The following is a 23,899-nucleotide window of genomic DNA, read 5'->3' as shown; positions in this document are numbered from 1 at the left end:
TGCAAACTGATTTGTAAACCTTGCTTTGCTATTCCTTTTGAATAGTTAACTACATTCTCTTTCTTTAAAGAATAGCCCTAATAGTTGAGCATCTGTTTAGCTTTCTTCCCTTAAAAACGGACTGTTAGAGATACCAGCTAGAGGGGAAAAGGGAGCCTTCTCGTCCCTTCCACTTTCTCGTTGGAAATACGTGTGCTAAAATCACGTGGCTGTGTGGGTTGTGTGGGGATGAAATGCGCAGAAGGTGTTTCTTCAGCGGTTGCTCTGAGAGCTGAAATGTCATCACCTTGGATCACAGTGCTCAGGAGCTCGTTTATAGGAATGGACATTAGAAACCCTTTATTTGGGGGGCACTTTTCATTTGTTTAAATGGGTTCACCTGCATTGTTTTGTTTTATTTCTTAAACCTTCTTTTGCCTTATGAGGTCATTATTATTTATCCCCTACCCACCAATGAAGAAGCCAGGCTCTGGGAAGTTAAATAACTTTCCCAAGGTTACTCAGCTAGTAGATGGCATTTCCAGGATTTCAGCCTGAAGTTAAGAGAGAGGGAAAGAGCACTGGAAAAATCCCAGGGGGCTGTTGGACATCGCCTGTCCCTTCAGTCACCTTTCCAAGCCGGGGTAGTAGTTATCATCAACCACTCTGCTTCACATTATGCCAGATTGAACTTTCAGAATAAATGAGAGGTGCGTGTGAGTGTGGGCAGGCAATGTGGTGAAGTGGGCGGGGGGGGGGGAGCAGGACCCGGGCCAGGCCCCTGCGTCTAGGCCCCGCTCTGGCACACCCAGGCAGTGTGGCTGTTGGCTGATGGCTGCCAGGGGCTGAGCCCCAGCGGCTTTCTCTGCTGCTGGATGCTGATGGCTGTGCACCACCCTTTGCTGAGTGCGTGGCCACAGTTAGTAAGTGGGTCTTCCCTGTGTCCGCCATGCTTTCAATCGATGCTCCTGTTTGGTTTCACATTTGCAAGAACTTCCAGACTTTCATAAAAGTCCCCCCCTTTGCTGCCCCTGCCTGGTGGCCATTCAGCCCCTGGCAGGCCCCTCCAGTGGGGAGAATGGGCTGTCCTGGGAAGTCTACCTGGAAGAAAGACCTCCTGGGCCTTCCCACTGGTGTCCCCCCAGCCCTGTGGGGTCATATGCAGTGCACTTGCTGCCTGCCGGCGTCCCGGAACAAGCTGCACTGACTTGTGTGGGTGTGTGTTTCTCTTCCCAGAGCATGCATCAGCAGCAGCAGCTCCAGCACCGGCAGTTCCAGAAGGAACTGGAGAGATTCCAGCTCCTGCACCAGCAGCAGCTGCCCTTCCATGCACCTGGAGACGTGGCTCAGGATGCTGAGCTCCCGGACTCGTCTGGCCTGTACTCGGAGAGCTCGGGCACCAGCAGCCCCAGCACGTCCCCCAGAGCCTCCAACCACTCGCTCCACTCCAGCAGCTCCGCCTCCAAGACTGGCGCCGGCCCCGTTCTGGAGCAGGACGACGAGGGTAAAGCGAGTTGCTCTGTGGTGCTCTTTTCTCTTTCATCTGAATGTCACCTGAGAGACACAACACCATAACCTTCCTGGGAGCATCCATGGGGTGAATAAAGTGCCACTGTTCCCAAGGGATCAGCGTGTCCCCCCTGACGCCCTCCCACTCTGAGGACCAGGGTTCTGTTCCATCCCGTGGCCTCTGCCCCTTAGAGAGCCCTCCCTTCTTGCCCCACGAGGGCCAGAGTCACTGCTGACCAGAGGCGCACCGGCCATCCAGTTGGAGTGCATTCCCGAGGCAGCCACGTCCAGGGAGAAAAGCGCAACTGCTGGTCCTCTTTCCCCTGGGAGGGTGGGCAGGCCAGTTGCCAGGACGAGGGACCTCAGAGTCCTGAGTCTCCAGCTGGAGACTTGGCAGCTGGTCTCTTCACACGTCTGCCATTGCTACCTGTGTGTTTCAGGCGCAAATCTCTGAGATGGACCTGTAGGGGACCCCCGTCTTTGGGAAGGTGTAACACATCCATTCTCACAGCAGCAGAAGTCAGGACTGGGGGCAAGGGACAGGGAGAGGAGGTGGCCCTGGGCACCCGTGGGGAGTGGACCCAGCAGCTTTTCCCACCAGGGGACTGGGGCGTAGAGCCTCTGGGGCACTGCGTCTCAGTGTGAGCTCAGGAAGCCAGTGGCCATTCGAACCTCAAGGTCGTTTAGGGTTGGTTTGTTTCACACAGCCCCTTCTTTGTCCTGTTTTGTTCTAGACGAGGAAACCAGCATGGTGATGGTGGGAAAAATCTCATTCTACCCCAAGGATGTCCTAGGCCACGGAGCCGAGGGCACCATTGTGTACCGGTGAGTGGGTTGGAGAGGGCTGTGCCTTCCTCACGCCAGGTGCAAGTGCCTGTCAGCTTGAGGTGGTGCAATGGGCTCCAGGGGCACAGCAGGGTCACAGCTGGGACTCCGATGGAAGACATCCACCTCCAGGCGCCACCTGCTGGTTGGCGGGGGCCTCCTACGCTCCAAGGCTAATGTGTGGCTGCTGTGTCACAGGAAGAGGGGCCCTGTGGGTCCACAGGTCTCCTGTTGTTTCCATAGCGCCCCTGGCGCCTCCCAACCCAGCCCGGCTCCTTGTCCTGCAGGGGCATGTTCGACAACCGCGACGTGGCGGTCAAGAGGATCCTCCCTGAGTGCTTCAGTTTCGCTGACCGCGAGGTCCAGCTGCTGCGGGAGTCCGACGAGCACCCGAACGTGATCCGTTACTTCTGCACCGAGAGGGACCGGCAGTTCCAGTACATTGCCATCGAGCTGTGCGCGGCCACACTGCAGGAGGTGGGTGCCGCTGGGTCCCCAGCAGCTCGGCTGTCCCCACTGCAGCCTCCCGGCAACTGGGGTGTGGCTTCAGGGACTGCCAACTCATTTTTAAAATTTTTTAATTAACTTTATTGAGCTTATAATATCGTGTACTCATCTTAAATGTTCAGTTTGATGCATTTCAACGAAGTTGCATGCCCATTTAACCACAGTCAAAATGTAGAACGTGTTTATCAAACTGGGTCATCCTCCTAGCCTGCCCGGGGCAGTCTTTGGTTGTGGTTAGTATCTCTCTCTCTCTCTCTCTCACCCCCTCTCGGCCCCCAGAATACCTGGCCAGTCCTTTGTCCCAGGGCTGCTGTGGGCTTGGAGGATGCTTTGTGATGGTTTGAATCGTTAGGCTCATCCAGGGAACTCCTTTTGCTCAGTTTCCAGCTCACTGTGAGACACAGTATCATTCACTCCTAGGCCTACCTGTAGGAGGCAATGACCTCGACTTTTTGCCTTCTCATCTCTCTCTGCGTAGACTAGTAGGGTGGAGCTTGGTTTGTTTGTTTAAGTTAGTCTGTGGCTTCCGGAGAAAGTCTCCTGAAAAATAAGGATTTGGACAGAGAACATCATCAGTAAACCTTCCCATTTCTTTTGAAAATATGATCAGAGAATATAAGCTGACTCAATACCAAAGCGCTAGAGGCATGAGTTTTCTAAATAAAATTGAATCACTTTTTAAAAAAGAGCAAGAGAGAAAGACACACACACACACACATACAATGCCCCAAGGGGCCGAGTCCCGAGGCCACTGGTCCTGAGTCCTGAGGTCCAGCCCTGTGCACCTCGACTAAGCCGCTGTGTCTCTTGCAGTACGTGGAGCAGAAAGACTTTGCCCACCTCGGCCTGGAGCCCATCACCCTGCTGCAGCAGACCACCTCGGGGCTGGCCCACCTGCACTCCCTCAACATTGGTGAGAGGCTTCCCTTTACTGGACAACAGCCTGGGTGGGGTGACCGACTTGCCCAGAATCTGAGGTGGACTCTCACACCGCCAAAAATCCTCAGAGGCGGCAGGTGTGCTGGCAGGCTGAGGGCACGCCGCCACTGCAGAAGGGGCTGCTCGTGGTTAACGATGAACCAACTTGGAATTTTGCATTAGTCCACAGAGACCTGAAGCCCCACAACATCCTCCTCTCCATGCCCAATGCCCATGGCAAGATCAAGGCCATGATCTCCGACTTTGGCCTCTGCAAGAAGCTGGCAGTGGGCAGGCACAGCTTCAGCCGCCGTTCAGGGGTGCCTGGCACAGAAGGCTGGATTGCTCCAGAGATGCTCAGTGAGGACTGCAAGGAGAACCCCGTGAGTAGTGAGCTCAGTCCTTGGAAACCTGCAGCCTCTTGTATCTTCAGGAGTCAGGGCTGTGAACTTCAAGATCTGGGGCAGAAGCGTGCGGAGCTGGGGCGACATTGGTTAAGCAGAGAGCGTGCTGCTGCCCTTTCCATATTGTCTCATGAGCAGGGGAATGAAAGGGGCAAATATGAGCAAGTGCCTATTTGCTTTCCTTTTTCCCCAGTCACTTCCCCCTGCTATTTGCATAAGGTGGACAAACTCCCAGTTTCTATTCCTTTTTTTCTTTCAGTTTTTGTTTTCCCAACTTTTCATGTTGAGAATTTTTAGACAGACAGAAAATTGAAAGACTGTGTTATTGAGTAGCTCTGTACCTCTGCCCGGATTCACCATTTGGTAATATTTCTCATCTGCTCTTTGTTGCTGAGCCATTCGAATGTAAGAGGAAGGCGTCTGGTCCTTCACCCTCAAATACCTCAGCATGCGGCCCCCAAGACAATTAATATTTGATATCTAATATTCAGGCCATATTCACATTTCCCCGGATGTCTCTTGTAGAGCCGGTTTTTGTCGGGCAGGGTCTGGCAAGGGTCTTGCATTGCATTTGATGACCCCCACTCTGCTTCTGTCCTCTGGTCTTCTTGTTCCATGATGGTGGCCCTTTGGGGAGTGCGAACCCTTGTCTGTGGAATGGCCGGTTTGGGATTTGCTCCCTCGTTTCCTCCTGGTGGTGTTTAGCTTTCCTGCCTGCTCCTCGTATTACTTGTGAACTAAGACTAGCTCTAAGGGGTTGATTCTATCAAAGTTGAATGGTTTTGGCGGTAACAGTCACAGGACCCAGTATCAGGAGGCACGAGGTGGCAGGTTGTATCACTCTTTTGACCCCCTGGGCAGTGGTGCCAACTAGGCTGACCTGTCGCAGGTGACGACCACTTTTCTCTCCACACGAAGTACGTTCTCCTCTTGGTTGTGAGTGCTGTGTCGGGTGATGTTTGGGCACAGTGTGAATGTCCTGTTTAGCAGTCATTCACCAAGGGTGCAGCGCCCAGTGACAGGCCTTCCCCGAGTCACTTAACTCGGGAAATTCTTCTGCCTTTATTAGCTGACATTTTTGTATAAAGAACTTTGTTTTTAATCCCCTTTCTCTCTCTTTTCTCTTTTAAAATCACTGTGGGTTCACGGATTTTTAAAACAGTGTTATAATCCATCATAGTCCTTTTTTACTTTTCTTTTTTCTCTTTGTTTCTCCTTTTGATACTCAAATTGTCCCAGATTGGGCCAGCGGGAGCCCTTCGAGCTGGCGTCCTCACCTGTTTGCTGAGAGCCCATTCCTATGGCAGTGCCTTGCTCTCTGGCACAAGACGTCAGAGGCCCGCCCCACACGTCCCTGACCCAGACCTGGACGGGGTCAGCCAGCCTCAAACAGACCTGACTCCACAGAGCCCTCTTACTGCGCTCTCCGGGGACCAGCAGCTGGCCAGTTCATGAAAAGTCTGTTACAACGACGAGTAATAAGGAAATGCATCACCCTTTAAACATTTTAACTTAAAGCAAGTAATGTGATTTGTTAAGCAATAGAAATCTTTGATGTAGGTCAAGGATTTTTCTTCAAAGGTGGGTCCAGCTGAATGGAGCTGTTGGTTTTCTCTCTTGGATAAAGCACACTCGCATGCCCCTCCTGCGCCTTCTGGGTTGACTATGACGGTTCAGACACTTCCCGGGAGCGGAATCCTACTTTTAACTATTTGTGTCCCAGTGCCTTAGAGCTGAGTCTCCCACATCTGACTCGTAGGGGCTTTGTAGACACTCTCCTTTATTGCATCTTGGCAGAGACTCAACTCGCCTCAAACTTGGAGGCAGTTGTATTTTAACAGCTTATGGAATATTTAAATTGTAAGAACAAGTGGTCATAGTAAGTTTGGCAAAGAACGTAACTGAGCGTAGAGATGAGCTGGTGGGAGCAGAGGGACCCAAGCACCTAGGGCAAGAGCCCCCAGCGTGTGCTTTGGGTGTGCGGGGGACCTCAGGCAGTGGGGCTGTGGAGAATGGGGAGCCGTAACGATACCATTAGAGGGTCAAGTGACAGGTCAGAACTCCAGCTGTGGTGCACTTGTTCCTCCTGTCCCGAATCTGTCCCCCACATGAGCAAAATGCTGATGAGACAGAAGACGAAGATGGCTGGGCTTGGGAATTAGCACACCTGAGTTGTGTCCTGGTTGTCACTGTCCAGCAGTAAACCTGGGCTTGGCATTGAACCTTTCTGTCCTGTCTTTATCGGGGATGGTGACATTTGCTGCTCCCCTCATGGGGCTGTTTAGAGGGCAAATGACAGTCTAGTGCTGTTATAGGTGCGTTTTCTCCAGCATGGAAGGTGACGAGCCCCTGGCTCTCTCCCAGTGGACCCTCATGAGTTTGCTGGAGGCTCAGAGTGGCGGGGACTGCTCAGGAGCCGCCGCCCAGAGTTGCTTCCGAGCAGTGTGAGCTAGAAATCACGCGTGTGCGTCTCCCTGAAGAGAAGCTCTTGCGTAGACAGAGTGGTTCTGTGGGACGAGTGGAGACAGCATCAAAGTGTCCTCACTGGAAACTGGCCACGTGATTTCTTTCTGGGGCTATTTCTGACCCAGCAAGTGCTTTATGCCTTTACTAACAAAGTTTTTAAGACCTATCGTAAACAGGCACTATTCTAGGCACTGGGGGTACACCAGGGAAGCAAATGCGCCAAAATCCCTGTCTCCAAGGAGTTACCTGCTGGCTGGGTAAAGAATAATGAAGGGCTAGGAGAGAGTTCCCTATTGGCCACATGCTGGCTTATGTAAACTTTCACGTATGAATGCGCTTAGTCTTCACACCTACCCCACGAGGAGCATCGCATTGTTCTTTCTCTCCGTGTTACGTTGGAGGACACTGAGGCACAGAGTGGCCAAGGGACTCTCAGCTGGCAGGTGGCGGAGCCAGCGTCCCCAGCCATGGGCTCTCCAGAGCTCACGTTCTCCAAGGTGGACACCAGCGCCCACGTGGCACCTGCAGGGGGTCCAGCACTGCTCCAAGCAGCTCCCAGACGCTAGCCACCTCTCTCCCGGCACCTTCAGCGTGGAGGAAGTAGCAGCCACACTCCTCTCTGCTGCCAAGGGGGAGGGGGCTGCCCAGAAGGCCTCTCACACCCCACGCTTCTTTTCAGACCTACACAGTGGACATCTTCTCTGCTGGCTGCGTCTTCTACTATGTGATCTCTGAGGGCAGCCACCCGTTCGGCAAGTCCCTGCAGCGGCAGGCCAACATCCTCCTGGGCGCCTACAGCCTCGACTGCTTACATCCCGAGAAGCACGGTGAGTGGGCCGGAGGGGCAGGAGCCACTCAGCTGCCCCTGTGGCCCCTGTGGCCGGGGTGGTGCCCGCTCCATCTTCCCAGAGATCCTCCTCTCTAGCCGCCCACCTGCGGCTGGGAGCGGCTCTTCTTGGAGCACCTCCTTCTAAAGCCAAGAAGCTCTGAGTTTCCTTCAGGTCACCCAGTTAATTACCTGTGTGATGGGTGAGACCCGCTTTGGGAACCTCTGTTTTCCAGCTTGTGACTTGGGAAAGTTAAACAATCTGAGGTCCTTCCTGCACCAATGCTTGGGAAGATGCATAGTCTGTGCCTCATGAACAGGACTGTCTCTCGTCTGCACCAGTGGTCAGCGCGTGCAGACTGGGATGAGGACAGGCCAGCTCGGTCCTCACTGTCCAGGCATGGGCGCCACAAGTCCTCCTGGCTGCAGGGTTCTCTGTGTTATAATTGGCCTGTGGCACTCCAGTTTTTTTTTTAAATTTTTAAACTTTTTATAATTAAAACTAACTTACTGTTTTGTTTATGGATTAATTTTCCTTATTCCCTATAGAAAAAACAGATTAGCTTAAAGCCTGTAATTCCGTTAAACAGTGATGAATGACTGCTGTTGTACCTTTGCATATATTATTCTGGACACGTATGCATATTTTTATTTTAAGTGCGGTTAAATGGGACCTGCCGTTTTGCAGTATGCTCGTTCTTTAACTTCACCTTGAACATCTCTGTGTCGGTCCATTCAGCCAGGGGGTCATTGTAACGGCCCGCGTTTCAGGATATGGAGGCATGGCCGTCACCCGCGCCTCTGTGAGTGGGTGTGTCCAGGCCTTTTCACACGCCGTGCGGTGAGGACTCTCCTTTTAGCCGAAGGTTTGGGGCAAGCTCTCAGTTAGGGTACTGGGAGGGATTCCTGTCAGGGGCATCTCGACTCCAGGGCCTTGCGGACGGCTACGGTTGGGGTAGTTCGCTGTGGCATCGGGTCGGTGATGACTCGCGCCACGTTCATTGTCCCCTGCTGCAGAAGATGTCATTGCCCGGGAGCTAATAGAGAAGATGATCGCCATGGACCCTCAGCAGCGCCCGTCGGCCAAGCACGTGCTGAAGCACCCGTTCTTCTGGAGCCTGGAGAGGCAGCTGCAGTTCTTCCAGGTGCAGATGCGGGTTTTCTGGCTCAGCTCTCTGTTGAACGCGTTCCGGGTTTTGAAAGGATAGCAAGGACAGAGAGTAAAACGATCCATGATCCCGTAGCTGAGAGGTAGCCAGGCCTGAAATTTTAATGTGCCTTCTTCATAAAATACAAGTGTCGTTAGGATCAGACTGTAGATACAGTTTTGTATCTTGCCCTTTTTTTAACCGTATGTCATATTTTAAGTATTTTTCCATGTTGCATTCTAAAATTTCAATGCCTAAGCCCTGGCTGGTGTAGCTCAGTGGATTGAGCGCGGGCCTGCGAACCAGAGGATCGCGGTTCGATTCCCAGTCAGGGCACATGCCTGGGTTGCAGGCTGGTTCCCTGCAGGCCAACTCCCAGCAGGGGATGCACGAAAGGCAACCATACATTGATGTTTCTCTCCCTCTCTCCTTCCCCTCTAAAAATAAATAAATAAAATCTTTAAAAAATAAAAATACAAAATAAAATAAAATAAAATTTCAATGCCTATTAGATTCTATCCTATGGGCGTGCCACAATTTTTAAACCTTTCATTATTGGAACTTTCAAATGCACTGAAAACAGTAGAGGGAATATGACAATGAACTCCCAGTTAGCCGCCAGCCAGTTTCAATGACCATTAACTCCCCCTCTGCCCACCTCTCGCCACCCCAGATTATTTTGAAGCAAATCTCAGGTGTCATAACATTTCACTCAAGTTTCATAAATTTAAACATTCCCTTACATTGTTTTTTTTTTTCTATCGTCTTGTCCTCAGTTGTTGCCCAGATCTTAAGATAGATCTTGAGAAGTTAAGTGATAGAGTCAGTAAATATGGACTCCTCTAGTGTTTTGGCTCTTTAAGGCCTCGTGGTTTTGCCAGCTGGCTCTGGGGAAAGGTGATGTGTTTCCCAGTCTGCCTGTTGGGAAACGCCGGTGAGGCGCTCCAGGTCTGTGCACAGGCGTGCGTCCCTGTCCTCTCCCTGTCGTGGGGACAGTCTGGGTGGGCCTCTCCCGCGTGAGCCACAGACATGGCCGCTCCCAGGGGAAAAGTGAACAGAAGGTGGGGGAAGGCAGGAATCTCGCTGCCCAGCTCTGAGGCAGCTTCAGCCCCGGCTTAAGACTCACATCACAGTGGCCGCTCTGACTTGGGGTCAGCCCTCCAGCACTCGGCCTCTCTCTGCACCGACTGTCATCTGTGGCCCTCGCTTCCCTCACAGGACGTGAGTGACCGAATAGAAAAGGAGTCCCTGGACGGCCCGATCGTGAAGCAGCTGGAGAGAGGCGGGAAGGCTGTGGTGAAGATGGACTGGCGGGAGAACATCACCGTCCCCCTGCAGACAGGTGACTACCAGAAGCCCCTGAGGGTCGGTAAATGTTGGCACAAATGTTTCAAAAGTTGCGGCCATTTCTAAGAAGCGCATGTGGAAAAGGGGGCCTTAGGCTGTTCGGGCTCCAGGTGGGGCTTTCCGTGGGTTTGGTCTGTGGTTTGGGCACAAGTCAGAGCGTGACACCATGTGTGCTTCACTTCTGCCGCTGACAGTGACAGGGTAGTGGCGGGTGCCCTGCGTGCTCACGGTGGTTATTCCTGGCCATGGCTGCGGCCAGGAGCTGGGGACACGCTCCTGTCACCGAGGGGCGTGGTGGCTGCAGTCTGGCCACCCAGTTCCTGGGAGCCCCAAAATGTGTCGCATTGCATTTATTGTTGTTTTTTTTTCCCTAGATCTGCGTAAATTCAGAAGCTACAAAGGCGGCTCCGTCAGAGACCTCCTCCGAGCCATGAGAAATAAGGTGAGGGCTGGGAACCCGCAGCACAGCCATCCCCCTCTTACCCGTTCTCCACACATCCTCTCATCCGTCCTGGAGCTCTGACCTCGCAGAGGCCGGGAGGCCTCAGCCAGACTTGGCAAACCGAGACTTTCTCCCCTTACTCGGGTTTTCTCTTCAGGGACGCTGAGGTGAGCAGTTACCTGGGGAGCAGGCTCCCTGATGCTGGTGTCCTTCGTGGCCCCTGCTGCCATCTCAACCGCTCTAACAGGACCCTCTGGGCACCTTCCCACGCGGGGCCTGGTCTCCACTTGTTCTCTGGAGGGATCTGGGGTGCTCTTGGCCTGAGCTGTCACTGAGCAGCCTTCAGATAAGGCCTTGGACCCGACGAGGCCCCCAGACCCGTTGGGAGAGACGTTTCAGTTCCAGGTGACTTTACTCCAGTCAAGGCTTCCAGGTGCCGACGTCACTGGTGAGGGGAGGCCAGCAAGGCGAGCAGGATGGATTGTGGGCCACTTAAACTTTTTCCCTATTCTTCACAGAGAACCGACTAACATTCTGTCTTCCTTGAGTAAAGGGTCTCTCACCGGCGTTTCGCGGGCGCCCAACTGACAGCCTGTGTCTGTGTCGCCCTGTTTGCAGAAGCACCACTACCGGGAGCTCCCCGCGGAGGTGCGGGAGACGCTGGGCTCCCTGCCCGACGACTTCGTGCGCTACTTCACCTCGCGCTTCCCCCACCTCCTCTCCCACACCTACCGGGCCATGGAGCTGTGCGGCCAGGAGCGGCTCTTCCAGCCCTACTACTTCCACCCGCCCCCGGAGCCTCAGCCCCCCCGGACTCCAGACGCCCTCTGAGCCAGGGCGGCCCCTGCTCTGGTGGCCCCGCTGTGACTGAGGGCCTGACCCCACTTAACAGGGAGACCAAGCTCCCAAGCCCAGTGCCTTGAGCTGCCTGCTCTGCAGCCAGCAGAGGAGGGTGCTGAGCCCAGGAAGGGGGAGAGGCGGCCCCCGGACCTGCAGGAAGCTGGGGAGACGGCGGCTGTGAAAGCTTTACCATCAGGGCCCCTCCCAGAGGCAGCAGCAGGAGCGCCCTCCACCTCCTCCTGGGTCAACTTGCTTCAGACTTCGTTTCTTTCTAAACTTCCTGTTTGATGTCAGCCAGTGGGCCCATAAGGAAGAGAGAGGAAGAAACCCCAAGCTCTGCCTGGGTGCTGGGACCTGGAGCATCTCTGGGGGGCCCCGAGTGCAGCCTCCGCTAGAAACGGGGCTCGAGAGGTGAGCGGTGCCGTGGAGGAGGAGGAGGACGTTTAGGGGTGTCGTCCCTGGGGACTGGAGATCACTGATCACCGACACAAGTGCGCCCAGACAGCCCCGGGCACTCTAACCAGTGTTTCCTCGGGGGCAGCGAGAGCCTCGAGCATGGGGGACAGTGTCGGGACGGCTCAGCATCGCACGCCGGGGAGTGAGGCCACGTCTGCAGGTCTCGGGAGTGAAGAAGATGCTCTGTTCTGAGGCAGCTGCAGCCCAGTGTGCCGGTGGCCTGATGGGGGCTTTTCAGTGGCTTTGTGCCTGCACCATTTAGGGATGTTTAAGGGGTCAAGAAGTGATCATTCCCGGGCCATCAAGGAACCCAGGCAGGGACAGGCCTTCGGGACCGGAGCGGTGCATGGGCCTCATGGTTCACCTGGCCACCCTGGGAGAGCCCTGGGCCAGAGGGCAGGTGATGATGTTTCTCTGTCCCTGGAGCCGGCAGGATAGGCCAAGGGGTTAGGAGCCAAGCCCAGGGTCTCCATCTACTTCGTGGGCAGGATTTTGTGTTTTTCTTGGCAGATTTTAATAACTTTATATTTTGATCATACTGTAGAATGCTACATTAGCACAAGTAAGCAGAACTGAACTTGAAGCTTACTCATGAAGAAGAAATGCAATACACCTATTTTGTGTGGTACCCGAAGCCCCCATCCGGCCCCCCACCAGAAAGAGTGTTCGTGTTGAGGACATTCTCTAATGCTGATGAAGAGTAAAGCGTCATGGCGACTCTAGACGTGTGTGTACAACAACTTCAAAGTAATAGTCCCTAAGTGATGTCAGTCCCACGTTCGTTTTTCCTCCTAAATTTAATATAATTTTTAATTTTCATTTTAGTCAGGAATCTTTTCTCTACCGAGAGCCTTAGACGTTATATGCAGTCAGGGTACCACGTTAGGAAGCGTGTTGGGTGTGCTTTCTCCAGGCGGGTGAGCCGCCGCTGCGGTGCGGTCCGGGGAAGCTCGGTGTTGCTGTCAAGTTCGTGTGGCCGAGGGGGAGTCGCTGTGTCTCTCATGAGGCGTCTGCCGGGGGGGTGTGTGTGTGGAGGCCGCTCAACAAAGGCTCTCGTCTGTCTTGGTGGAATTCCGGCTCCTTCCTCTCATAACGCCTGAAGTCACTGTTTCTCTTAACTCAATAGTATCCTTTGTCCTTCAGCCTCATCAGTTACCTCATTCAGACCCGGGAACCCCAGCATCCTCGGGGGACCTCTGGTGCCCTGTACCACGCTGTCCCTGTTTCAGGGAAGGCCAGATGGGTTTTGTCCCCCCTCTGTGACTGGCCTGTCCCAGCTCTGTTCTGCAGGACGCTTTGCCGCCACGCCTGAGTGGGGGCAGCCCGAGAGACAGGACAGGAAGGTGGCCATGAGTGACTTCATGGGGCCGCCAGCTTTCTGTGCCGGACAGGCTTCTGCTGCTGCATCGCTGCTGAGCGTTTTCCTTCGTAGAGCAGCCAGGTCATTGCGAGCTGCCCAGTACTTGTCATCTCGCTGTTTTGGTCCGACTTGCCGGCAGGAGAATGGTTTTAAAAAGTGCATTTTCTGCTTACCATGTCCGGTTCTAACCACCCAACTTTCTCAGACTCACTTATTCAACGTATTGTATCTGAGCGCTTCCCACGTGGGCCAGGCGGATACTGAGGGCTGGGGACACAGAGATGGACAAGGCAGGCAAACCCCTGCTTCCAGAAGAGCCCGCAGGGGGAGGCAACAACAAGTAAGTGCTAGTGCCGTGCGGAAATCCCAGGGTGGGGAGTGGCGGGCATCTGGGGTGGGCACCTCTTCAGTCGTAAAGCCGCCCACATCCCAGGACCCACCAGGGGGGTCAGGTCGCCTCTATCCATCTTTTCTTCGTCACCTTTAAGATCCAGTCACTCGACAGTCCTTCAGGGGGTTTGAAGAGGTCTTGCGTGGACTCTTGTCTTGGAAACACCTTGGGCATCCTCTGGCGTATCCCGTTCCGGTCTCCAGAATTCAGGTTTCCTATTGCACAGCTGAGCTACTTGACCTTTGACATGCTTCCCAGAAGGCTGTCGAACTTTTCGGAAGTATGCATTCTTCACTTTCGTGACCGAATTTGGTCGCATCTGTTAGGAATCCCAGGGACACTATAATTCATTCCGATCTTGTGTTGAACCTTGTATTGAATCTCTCTCTGGCACGCCTGCCAGAATTGCTCGTGTTGATTCTTGAGTCTTTTCAGCTTTCACAAAGACCTCCACACGTCACCAGGTGTCAGAGCATCAGCACTTTTGGGGACTCACCTGGCGTCATGTGACAAACCGTTAACCCGTCTAGTGTCCGAGGTAGAAAATCCCGGGTGCAGAGGTGCCCTCCCCTCCCCCGAGTCTCTGCAGTCGTGGTCCTGGGCTCTTTCGGCCCTCCCTGGAAGGAAGTCATTGGGGGTCCCGTACAGGTGAGCCCAATTTCTGCCTTCCAGGGTTGGACCATTATCTCTTAAACCAAAGCGTCTACTCTTCTGTACTTTCATTGTGAAACAGCGACTTCCCCTGAGTAACTCTGGTTCTGACTTTTGTCGCAGCATTGAAATCTTTTCTGTATTCATTGGAAACCCGCAGAGAACCACCTGCAGGGAGCCCCCCCTGGAGCGGCCCAAACGACAGTTCTGGCCAAAGCCCGCCCCCCCCACCCCGTGCTCTCCGTGTGCCTGGTGGGTGCAGTATTCCTTTCCCAGTATCCCAAAAGCTGTGACGGGGGTGTCCCCACTTACCTAGCATTACCAGTCAACTCTGCAGCATTTTCAGATGCAAACCTTATGTAGTGTTCTTTTCGCAATGCCCTATTTATTTAACCTATTTATATTTATTTAATTTTTACTCTGAAGTAGATCCAGTTACAATTGCACTTGCTTTGAAGCACAGAAGATTTGTTCTGACCACACCCCTGACCGTTTTTAAACTGGAAAAGGAAAAGTTATACTGTGCCCTTCCACAGGGCGGACGCCTTATGGTAGTTTTGTTGGTAAAGGGTGAATAATTTGGTCGTGGTAAACATGTTAATTTTTAAGTGATTTTTAAAAGAGATTTCTGTGCCATGTGTCTTTTGTGTGTCTGGTTCATTGTCAAATGTGTTCATTGTCAAATGTGTTCATTGTGTGAGGCAACCCTCTGTGGAGCCTGAAATCCTCCTTTTTAGCTTTATATTTTATAAACTGCCAGATTGTACAATTTTTATGTGTATTTTTAAAGCTTGATGATGTGAGGGTAATTATATAAGTTAAATGGCCTATTTTTGTACCTCCTGTACAGTTTTATAATCCTGCTGATTGTTGAATGGCGTCTTATGTTGAGCCAACCACAAATAAAGGTAGTTTTAGATTTGGAAGCCCGTTTCGTCTTCTTCAGGACTCGACCCCCACTCCCAGACCAGGGCGTCGTTCCCGGCTGTCTTCTTGGGTGGGCGGGGATGGGGGACATGGGAAGGGAACATAGTTGCCGACTGGAGCCCAGGGCAGGAAACGGGCCAGAACGTCCATCCTCTGTGGTGGCTGTTTGTGGGAAAGGCCCTTTGAAACATGGCGGGAAACGCCCCAACGGATCGATTTGGGCTGAATTCCAGGAAGGCGGCCGAGTTGGGACAGATTGGCCTCATGAGGAGAACTAGGCTCCCATAGAATCTGGGGCACATGCAGAGGAGAGAAACTCACTGAGGTCACTCGGCCATCGCGGTGCTGGGAAAGCCACCACCTGAGTGTGTCAGAAGCACAGTGCATCCTCCTCACGCCCAGGAATGAGCTCAGGGGCCAGTCGGGCCGGATTTTAGTGTCCTGCCTTCACGCTTTCCCCTCCCAGCCCCCGGGTGAAATCAGAGCAGACTGCTTTCTGCTGTGCCCCCCAGAACGGAGACGCCAAAGAGTCCGCCAGCTTCGGGACAGCTTAGCTGGGGCTGTGCTTCAGGACTGGCTCCTTTCACTGGGCCCACCACTGTCCCATCCCCCCACCTCAGTGAGGATCATGGACATACCTTTCCACCCTCTTCAGCCCAGGACCCTGCAAAATCCAAGGGAGCATGAGGCGCTGCAGGCTGCTGTTGGCACCTGCTCGCTTTCCATCACGCAGTGCAGTGACAAAGACGGCTCCTGGATTCCCCCACATACTGTTAAGCCAGGGCTGTGTCTACCTCTGGAACTGGCCCAGGCCGGGGAGGGAGGCAGCTAATAACACCCTTAGCCGCTTCTGAGAACAGAGAAGAGGCCAGCAGGTGGCAGATGCTGGCATGAGCCAGGGCCATGGTTCTGGCGCACAGAGGCAGGGTTTGCTGAGGCTGCAGAGATGTCTTAGCGTCTGATCCACTTTATTAAACACGTGCAAAGGTATACACAACCGCGTTCCGTCAGTGAATGCACTGTTTGTACTCTCTGTATTCGTCTCACTGGCATCATGTGTGCTAGACCCGTGCCTTAACTTCGAGAGATCATGATGACGGTCCGTGTGAGAGCCTGGCCTGCCTGCCCTCCCTCTGGGCCCGGGGCTGTGCCCGGGCATCCTGTGTCCCCATCGATCATTGGCCATAACATCTTTCACTTTCCTGAGAGACTGATGGGACTCTGGCAAGGCCAAAAGCCAGGTCTTGAGCCCGTGTCTGGGCGGATAAGCTGTGGGCAGAGGAGCAGGACTGGCAAGTGCCTGGGAAAGCGCGTTGAAAGATGATGGGGTTGGAGGGGACGTTTCCAGAACCAGGAGGCGGAGCACAGCTGGCCAGGAACTGAGTAAAGTTGGCCCCTGGGAGGGTGGTGCTTTCCCCACTGTCTCCTCCTCTGGCCTCTCTCCATCCTTCGTCCCAGGCCTGCTCAGTGATTTGGAGGAAGAAACCACAGAAGTCCTCGTGCAGTGTGCCTGAAGATGACACAAAGCTGGAAAGAGTGACTAACACCATATGATTCGTCACCCCATGAGGATCCCAGAAGATGTCAGGCAACTGGAATACTGAGTCTAAACCCAAAGAATGACAGGAAGTCCTGCCTTGACATTAATGGTGGAGCTGAGGAGGGAGGGCAGGGTTGGGAGGGGCCTGGAAACTCACAGATGCTTGGAGGAACAGACTGTTGGGTCCTCGGGAATCTGTCACGTGACAGGGAACTGGCTTTGCTCTCTCGCTCCAGGTTTAAGCTGGAGTAGGGGGACAGCATCCAGGAGGGCAGACCCAGCTCCAGGATAAGGGCTGTCTCTGCACTTGAACCGCTCACCAGGGAAGGAGGCTACGAGAGTGAGTGAGTGAGCAAGTGCCCGATCTCGGACTGGGCTGGGGCACCCAGCAGGTGAGAAGGACCTTGTCCTGAGCAAATCAGGAAGAAATTATTTTGGGGGTTCAAGGTTGGACTCAGGTCCCTTCCAAACAAACATATATGACAGAGGCCTGCCCCTCCCTGCGATCAGTTCCTGGAAAAGGGCTATCGGAGCAGGTGTAAACCACAGGAAATGGGGAGGGGAGGTGTGGGCAAGGGTGACGATTGGGTCCCAGGGTGGGGTGTCGGTTCTCGAGGACTCTGCCAGAGGGTGTCTCACGTTCCAGACACACGTGCGCTGAGGTGTGGCTGGTGCAAGGTGACAGAAATAAGGCCCACGGCTGACTCAGGACAGTTTGCCCAAGTGTGCACCTTGGAACACTAGTTCTGAGGGATAATAAACTTACCCAAAAAAGGGAGCTTAATGACCAGACAAATTTGAGAAGTGCTGCGTTAAGGAAAGATTCCCTATTTGTGGCAATGCTGTCCAGAGGCCCTTCCTTGCTAACAGCAAGGAACATACACTCCAGGATGGGACATACGCTCGCCTCCAGTATTGCCTTTAATTTACAAAAAAGGAAGGCTATTTGAGTGGCAGAACTAAACCTATGTTTTCATCAAATCCTATTTTATTTTTCTCTTTCTGGTTATCCAGGAAGACAGCATTCCCAGCCTCTCCCGACGTCAGCTTGGTGTGGGTGACTAATTCTGGCCAATGGGCTGTGAGTGGCAGCAACGTGTCACTTCTGAGCCAAAGCACAACCCACCAGCCTTCCTCTGACACGGTGATAGGCCATCGTGAAGGCTAATACTGAGATGCCACAAAGAAGAAGTACCCTGAATCACAGAGTCACCACTTTGCAGTTGTCCTGTAAAGTCCCCTGACTCAGAACAGACTTCTCCTCAGTAAAAATAATAAGCCCCCGTGTGAGGCACCTGGCATGTCCGGGTCAGTGGCTGCAGCCTTGCTGAGCCCATCCTGACTGACACAGGTAAACAGCGTCAAGAGAAAAGGCTATTACGCGCACCTGATAGGTGACGGTCAATGCCGAACCGTGTGTGCCTTTAGCTAAAAAGTTCGTGTTCTCAGAGGATCCAAGGGGCAAATGAGAAATTCTGTACTAGCTGCTCTGTCCTTCTCCCCTTCACAGACCATCCTGTTTGGTCCCGGCAGTTACTGGGACCACAGCTGAATCGAGCTCAGGGTGACACATGATGAAATGTGGACTGAACTGGACAAGGACGGTGGGCAGGGAAGGGCAGGAGCCCTCACTGCTTCCCTGGGCACGAGAGGGCTGGCTGGGTTTGTGGGGTTGGGGTATCCAGCTCGGCAGAGGGGGTGGAGGGTGAGATGGGGACATTTCCTCTCAGTGACACCCCGTCTCTGCAGAACAATTTTAGGGGGAGTGAGGGGGCACTGAGAGCCAAAGGGGGCTGGTTTATGCCAGGCCCCCTGACGTATGGAGCCAAGGGTCTGACCTCTGCTGTTCTGCAAAGCTCAGAGCCCACCTTCCGTCTCCTCCGCTGCAGGGGGAAGATACTGGGGGATGGAGAAGGAGGACGACGATGAAAAGAAAAACAATAAAGACGCCACAGGCATCACTCAGCAAAGCTGCCTTTCCCCTTCCACATGGGAGTCATGTTTTGTCACTCTGATTGGCTGGTTGCTGTGACACTCTGCCTGGCCTCTCAGTGCTCCCCACCCAGTGTGACAGGAAGGAAGCCCTCCGAGATGGGGTTTGCTGTGACCAGGGTGACAAAGCCCAGTGCAGTCGTTTGCCTGCATTTCTTTTTTTAAATCCTCACCAGAGGACATGCTTATTGATTGGAGAGAAAGAGAGGGAAATCACCCTGAGAGAGAAATAGAGATCAGTAGCCTCCCATCCATTGCCCTGGCCAGGGATTGAACCTGCAGCCCAGGCTTGTGCCCTGCCTGGGATCAAACCCACAACCTTTTGGTGTACGGGACGATGCTGCAATCTACTGAGTCACCCAGACAGCACTGTCTGTGTTTCTTTAACATTTTTAGCCAGACCAGGGGGTCTTCAAACTTTGATCGTATTAGAGCTGTGGTCTGGGGAACTTGGTAAACATACACAGGCGTCATCCCTATCCCACTTCAACACACCTGGGCCTCTGCGTTCTTTAATTTGCAAGTGACTCTGACACACCCCAAAGTGTGAGAACCCTTCGTCTCAGCCATGGTGCAAGTACAAAGGAAATGTGTGAGATAATCATCGTTAATGCTTTGGTGTGTCTGTTTTTCACTTACTACGCGAAAGAAAAGTATATCATTTAAAGTATATCATTCAAATAACAAGTAAATCATTTAAAATCCACATCTGAATGATAGCGTATACTTTGTAAACACCCTGGGACTGAGAAATATCTGGCCGTCTGATCCCACGGCAGGGCGGGCTCTCCGACTGCAGCAAGAGCCCCTCGGGTTTCCTTTGAGACCGGCTCCCTGAAGGAACGTGGCCAAACCTCAGTCAGGGACCCCAGGGCCCGCGCCCACCCCCAGTGGAGTATGGTCCATGGAACCTTTGGGATGGTCTCGTTGTGCTTGTTTGTGATGACATGTGACATGCGAGTCTTTTCCATCCATTATGCTGGACACTGGGAGGGCCCTTTCAACCCAAAGGCTGTGTCTGTCTGCATGGAAAAATTTGCCTGTTTGACTTAAAAAGTTTTTTTTATTAATTGATTTATAGGGAGAGTGAGGAAAGGAGAGAGAAGAAAAAAGGGAAACGTCCATTTGTTGTTCCACTTTTTCATACATTCACTGGTTGACTCTTGTATGTGCCCTGACCAGGGATTGAACCCATAACCTTGGGGTATTAGGAAGCTGCACTAACCCACTGAGCTATGCACTAGGGCTGCTTCTGTAATTTTTAAATAATTGTCTCCCCTTCATTTTTCTGTTTCTATTTCTGAGTAACAGTAGAATGTTGGGACTCTGGGTTGGTTCCTTCATATTACTTATCTTTTATATCTTATATTCCATTTGTTGATTTTTCCTTCTGGAAAATTTTCTGGCTTTATTTTCCAAATTTTCTTTTCCTTTTTTTTTAAAGATTTTATTTTTTAGAGAAGGGGAGGGAGAGAAACATCATTGTGTGGTTGCCTCTTGTGCATCCCCTACTGAGGACTTGGCCAGCAACCCAGGCATGTGCCCTGACTAGGAATCGAACTGGTGACCCTTTGATTCACAGGCCAGCACTCAACCACTGAGCCATACCAGTCAGGGCCCAAATTTTCTATGATACTTTTTTAAAAGTTTTCTTCAGTTCTCTGTATCATCTCTGTATCTTTGGGCTCATTTTTGTTTATATTGATCTCTCTTCTCCAACTTGCAGGTTTTCCAAAATGTCTGGTGGCTCTTGATGGGTCAGACTTACTCAAAAAGGAGGCAGTAACAAGCAGACTGTGGCCTCGTGTGGTGAGTCAGGCTTATCAGTCTGTGAGCCCTGTTTTTAGGTAATCATATGGAGAACCCTTGAATGCCAGCATGCAGAGGTTTTAGATCTGAGGTTCTTAAAGGTCTTTGGAGAAGAATCTTCTGATTCTTGGCCTGGGGATTGACTGCTACTGCCTGTCCTTCTGCAACAGGGAGAGTCAAATGTTCCATGAACCAACTTCTAGTTAATTCCAGTTCCCACAGGTCCCATCCAGACTCCACCGCCCTCCCCTGAGTCTCCAGGCTGAAGTCTCTCTCCGGGTCTGTTGGGCAGACCGAGCTTCCCTGCTGCATCTCACTCACACATAAACATAGGCAGAGAGGGGCCACTGCCCTCTGAAAGGGCTGCAGCCTGCAGAGACACCTAGCTCCTGGGGACCGGGCTCCTGAGTGGGTACAGCAGGTACAAAGAATGGGCATGGGGTATTGATGAGAATGCAGTTGACCTTGGGGTCCAGACTGGTGGAGGGAGAGAGGATTGCACAGGAGATGCGTGGGGTGAAGAATATGGAGGTAGAGCAGTTCTGCAGGGTGGCAACGTAGGATTTGGCTGCAGGGTGGGCGACAGAGACAGAGATTTGCCGTGAGGAAGCGAAGAAGGGAAGCCTCAGGTATAGGTGGGCCTCCTGTTGGACACAGGTCCCCGGGATGACAGCAGACATCAGAGGACAGGAAGACAGAGCCAAGCCCTCCAGGAACCCCAGGGGGGGGACTGGCCTTGAGATGGGGAGTTGGCATGGCTCTCCGGGGGGTAGGAGGTTGGAGGTAGCACACGAGGGCCAATGTCTCTCCACTAAAACAGGTTTCAGAGGGCAAATGAGAGGCGTTGAGCCAAGGAAGTCTGAACGTGGATGTGGGGAGAAACTCAGGAGCTGGTGGGAACTGAGCAGCCTGTACTTCACGCGGAGGAGGCCCACGACCCTAGACTTGGGTGGGTCAATGCACCTTCTGATTCGGACCGGAACAGATGGGAAGTTGCTCAGAAGTCAGAAGTGATGTGGGGCCCCAGGCAGTTGCTCGGGCCCTGACTTTGTCAGCTGAGGCCACTTTCCATACCAGCAGAGGAAATGGGGCGGTTCTCTGCTGTTGGAACGGAACCGTCCCTGGCTGGGCGGCCTCATTACGGCTGGAGAGCCCGCACATTGGTGCGGGGAAAGGGAAGCCAGGTTCAAGTCCCAGAGCCGGTCTGATAAGTCCCCATCTCCACTCCTGGGCCTGGACCCCACAATGGTCACCTCAACCCTGGACACATTGTCTAATGGTTGTATTTGCAGAAAGAATGTACACTTAGAGCTGTTTAAAAATCATAAACACCTGGTCGTACATAATTAATTTTTAAAAACTAACCCATAATTATACTCAAATATTTCTTAACCTAACATTCAGGCCTCAAAAGAGAACAGCTTCACAGTTTAAAAAAACAAAAACAAAAATAACCTTGTACATTTTTCTTGGATGTTGCCATTGCTCAAATGAGCCAACAGGCTTCCTTTGGCATCTTCCCTCAGGAAACAGTTCAGTTTCCCATCTGAGTTCCTAGGAAAGCGTCTCAGTCTATTCTCCCCCATGCAGTGAAGGTCAGAGGGAGGAAAGGCAGCTGCCTACCTGGACCCCCACATACTTCAGAGACAAGAGAGACCCTGTCAGCCTCTCCCTCCCAAGGCTCGTTGGCTGGTGGATGTTTGTGAATACACTTGCTGCATCTGCATCGATCACCCTCATTAAAAAAACATCCTGTTAGGATCTCAGCTCATGTCCAGCCTACTTGTGGTTACAGGGGAGTGTCACCCACACTGCACACTGCCACACTGCCACGGAACACGTCTGTCGTGCTTTAGAACAGGTGGCAGGACATGGCTCACTTCGGCCACTAGATGGCACCCGCGTGCAGCCTCTGGTTCTCCTGGGACCTCCCCCCCCACCCCCTCAGTGTCTGTCACCTTTGTCTCAGGCTTGACTGTGGCTCTTCCAGCTTTTCCTTCCCACTCTGCAAGGGGGCTCTGTATGAGATGAGACCAGGGTCCAAAGACAAGTCCAAATGGCCTGGCTCTGTAAACAATCCATGGGCTTCACGAGCAGGTAGTTTTCTAAGTGACGCGCAGTCACAAACTTCTCTCATTCAAGGGTTAGCATTGTGTAGTCGCCCCTCCCTGTATGGGGATGGCCTGGGTCTGACACTCTGTGGGTTCATTCAATAGTCAGGACATGTACTAGGGTGTCCTTGAACACAGCCTGCAAGGACACAGACAGGTGTGTGTCCAGGCACCAGCAGTGACAAGCACCATAAACTTGATTGAGTGGTTAGCGCCTCAGTCAATGTTTTTTAAAAATATATTTTATCGATTATGCTATTACAGTTGTCCCATTTTCCTCCCTTCATTCCCCTCCACCCAGCACACCCTCTCCCATCCACATTCCCCTGTTTGAGTTCATGTCCATGTGTCATAAGTTCTTTAGCTTCTACATTTCCCATACTATTCTTATCTTCCCCCTATTTTCTACCTACCATCTATGCTACTTATTCTCTGTACTTTTTCCCCCTCTCTCCTCCTCTCACTCCCCTGTTGCTAACCCTCCATGTGATCTCCATTCTGAGGTTCTGTTCCTGTTCTAGTTGTTTGCTTAGTTTGTTTTCTCAAAAGAGACCTTGCAGGCAAGAAGGAACTGGAAAGAAGTATTCCAAGTCATGAAAGGCAAGGACCTACATCCAAGATTGCTCTATCCAGCAAAGCTTTCATTTAGAATGGAAGGGCAGATAAAGTGCTTCCCAGATAAGGTCAAGTTCAAGGAGTTCATCATCATCGCCCTTATTATATGAAATGCTAAAGGGACTTATCTAAGAAGATAAAAAACATGTATAGTAAAATGACAGCAAACTCACAATCATTAACAACCACAGCTAAAACAAAATCAGTCAATGTTTTTAAATAATAGCACTCATTCCTCCCAGAAGCCTGTCCAGGGGGACTCTGAGGCAGGCCAGAGGGCCTTGGAGCTTAGATGTGGGATCCCCACCCAATTTCTGCCCACCCTCTTGCTGCTGCATGCCTGCTCAGTTACTACTCCACATGCATGCATAGTGAACATGACAGAAATGCTGGCTATCACTGTATTATCACCCCATTTTATAGAGGAGGAAACAGAAGCTCAGAAAAGTTAAGCAGCTTGACCAAGGTTACACGGCCAGCAAGGGGCTGAGCAGAGATTCAAACACAAGTCCTCATAACCACGCTATGTCAGACCGACCCCAGCGTCTCCATTATTCAATCTGGCCCATCAGGCCAGTGAACCCATGCCTGCCTTGTGAAGGGCCAGCCTTCCAGGGGCCTGGTTAGCATTTCTGCTCCAAATCTCTGGTTTCCACTGGTGACTGCCTTGCCTTCATTCGGACTGAGAACACTTTCTGACAGACAGTGATCCCAGGACCAGAAGCATCAGCATCACCTAGGAATGAAAATTGTTGGGCCTCCCCCAGACCTGCTGAACCAGAAGCTCTGGGCTGGGGCCCTCTAATGATGCTGATAGACACTAAAGTTTGAGAACA

The 23,899-nt window shown here is 52.5% G+C and overlaps 1 protein-coding gene across 1 annotated transcript in view; it reads left to right on the top strand.

Annotated features, from left to right (window-relative positions):
* Nucleotides 1-14,995, top strand: part of ERN1 (endoplasmic reticulum to nucleus signaling 1) — a 78,868-nt gene extending 63,873 nt beyond the window's left edge. Inside the window, exons 13-22 of the mRNA XM_037070243.1 lie at nt 1,216-1,483; nt 2,223-2,313; nt 2,601-2,790; nt 3,634-3,733; nt 3,922-4,121; nt 7,288-7,435; nt 8,452-8,579; nt 9,801-9,924; nt 10,304-10,371; nt 10,990-14,995. Coding sequence (XP_036926138.1) covers nt 1,216-1,483; nt 2,223-2,313; nt 2,601-2,790; nt 3,634-3,733; nt 3,922-4,121; nt 7,288-7,435; nt 8,452-8,579; nt 9,801-9,924; nt 10,304-10,371; nt 10,990-11,202 — 1,530 coding nt within the window. The 3' untranslated portion in view covers nt 11,203-14,995. The remainder of the gene's footprint in view (nt 1-1,215; nt 1,484-2,222; nt 2,314-2,600; nt 2,791-3,633; nt 3,734-3,921; nt 4,122-7,287; nt 7,436-8,451; nt 8,580-9,800; nt 9,925-10,303; nt 10,372-10,989) is intronic.
* Nucleotides 14,996-23,899: the final 8,904 nt, after the last annotated feature.

Source organism: Sturnira hondurensis, unplaced genomic scaffold, assembly GCF_014824575.4.
Source record: "Sturnira hondurensis isolate 20B ecotype Veracruz unplaced genomic scaffold, ASM1482457v3 Scaffold0018728, whole genome shotgun sequence".
Taxonomy (NCBI): Eukaryota; Metazoa; Chordata; class Mammalia; order Chiroptera; family Phyllostomidae; genus Sturnira; species Sturnira hondurensis.
Note: the sequence above shows the minus strand (reverse complement) of the source record. Positions and strands in the feature narration are given on the sequence as shown.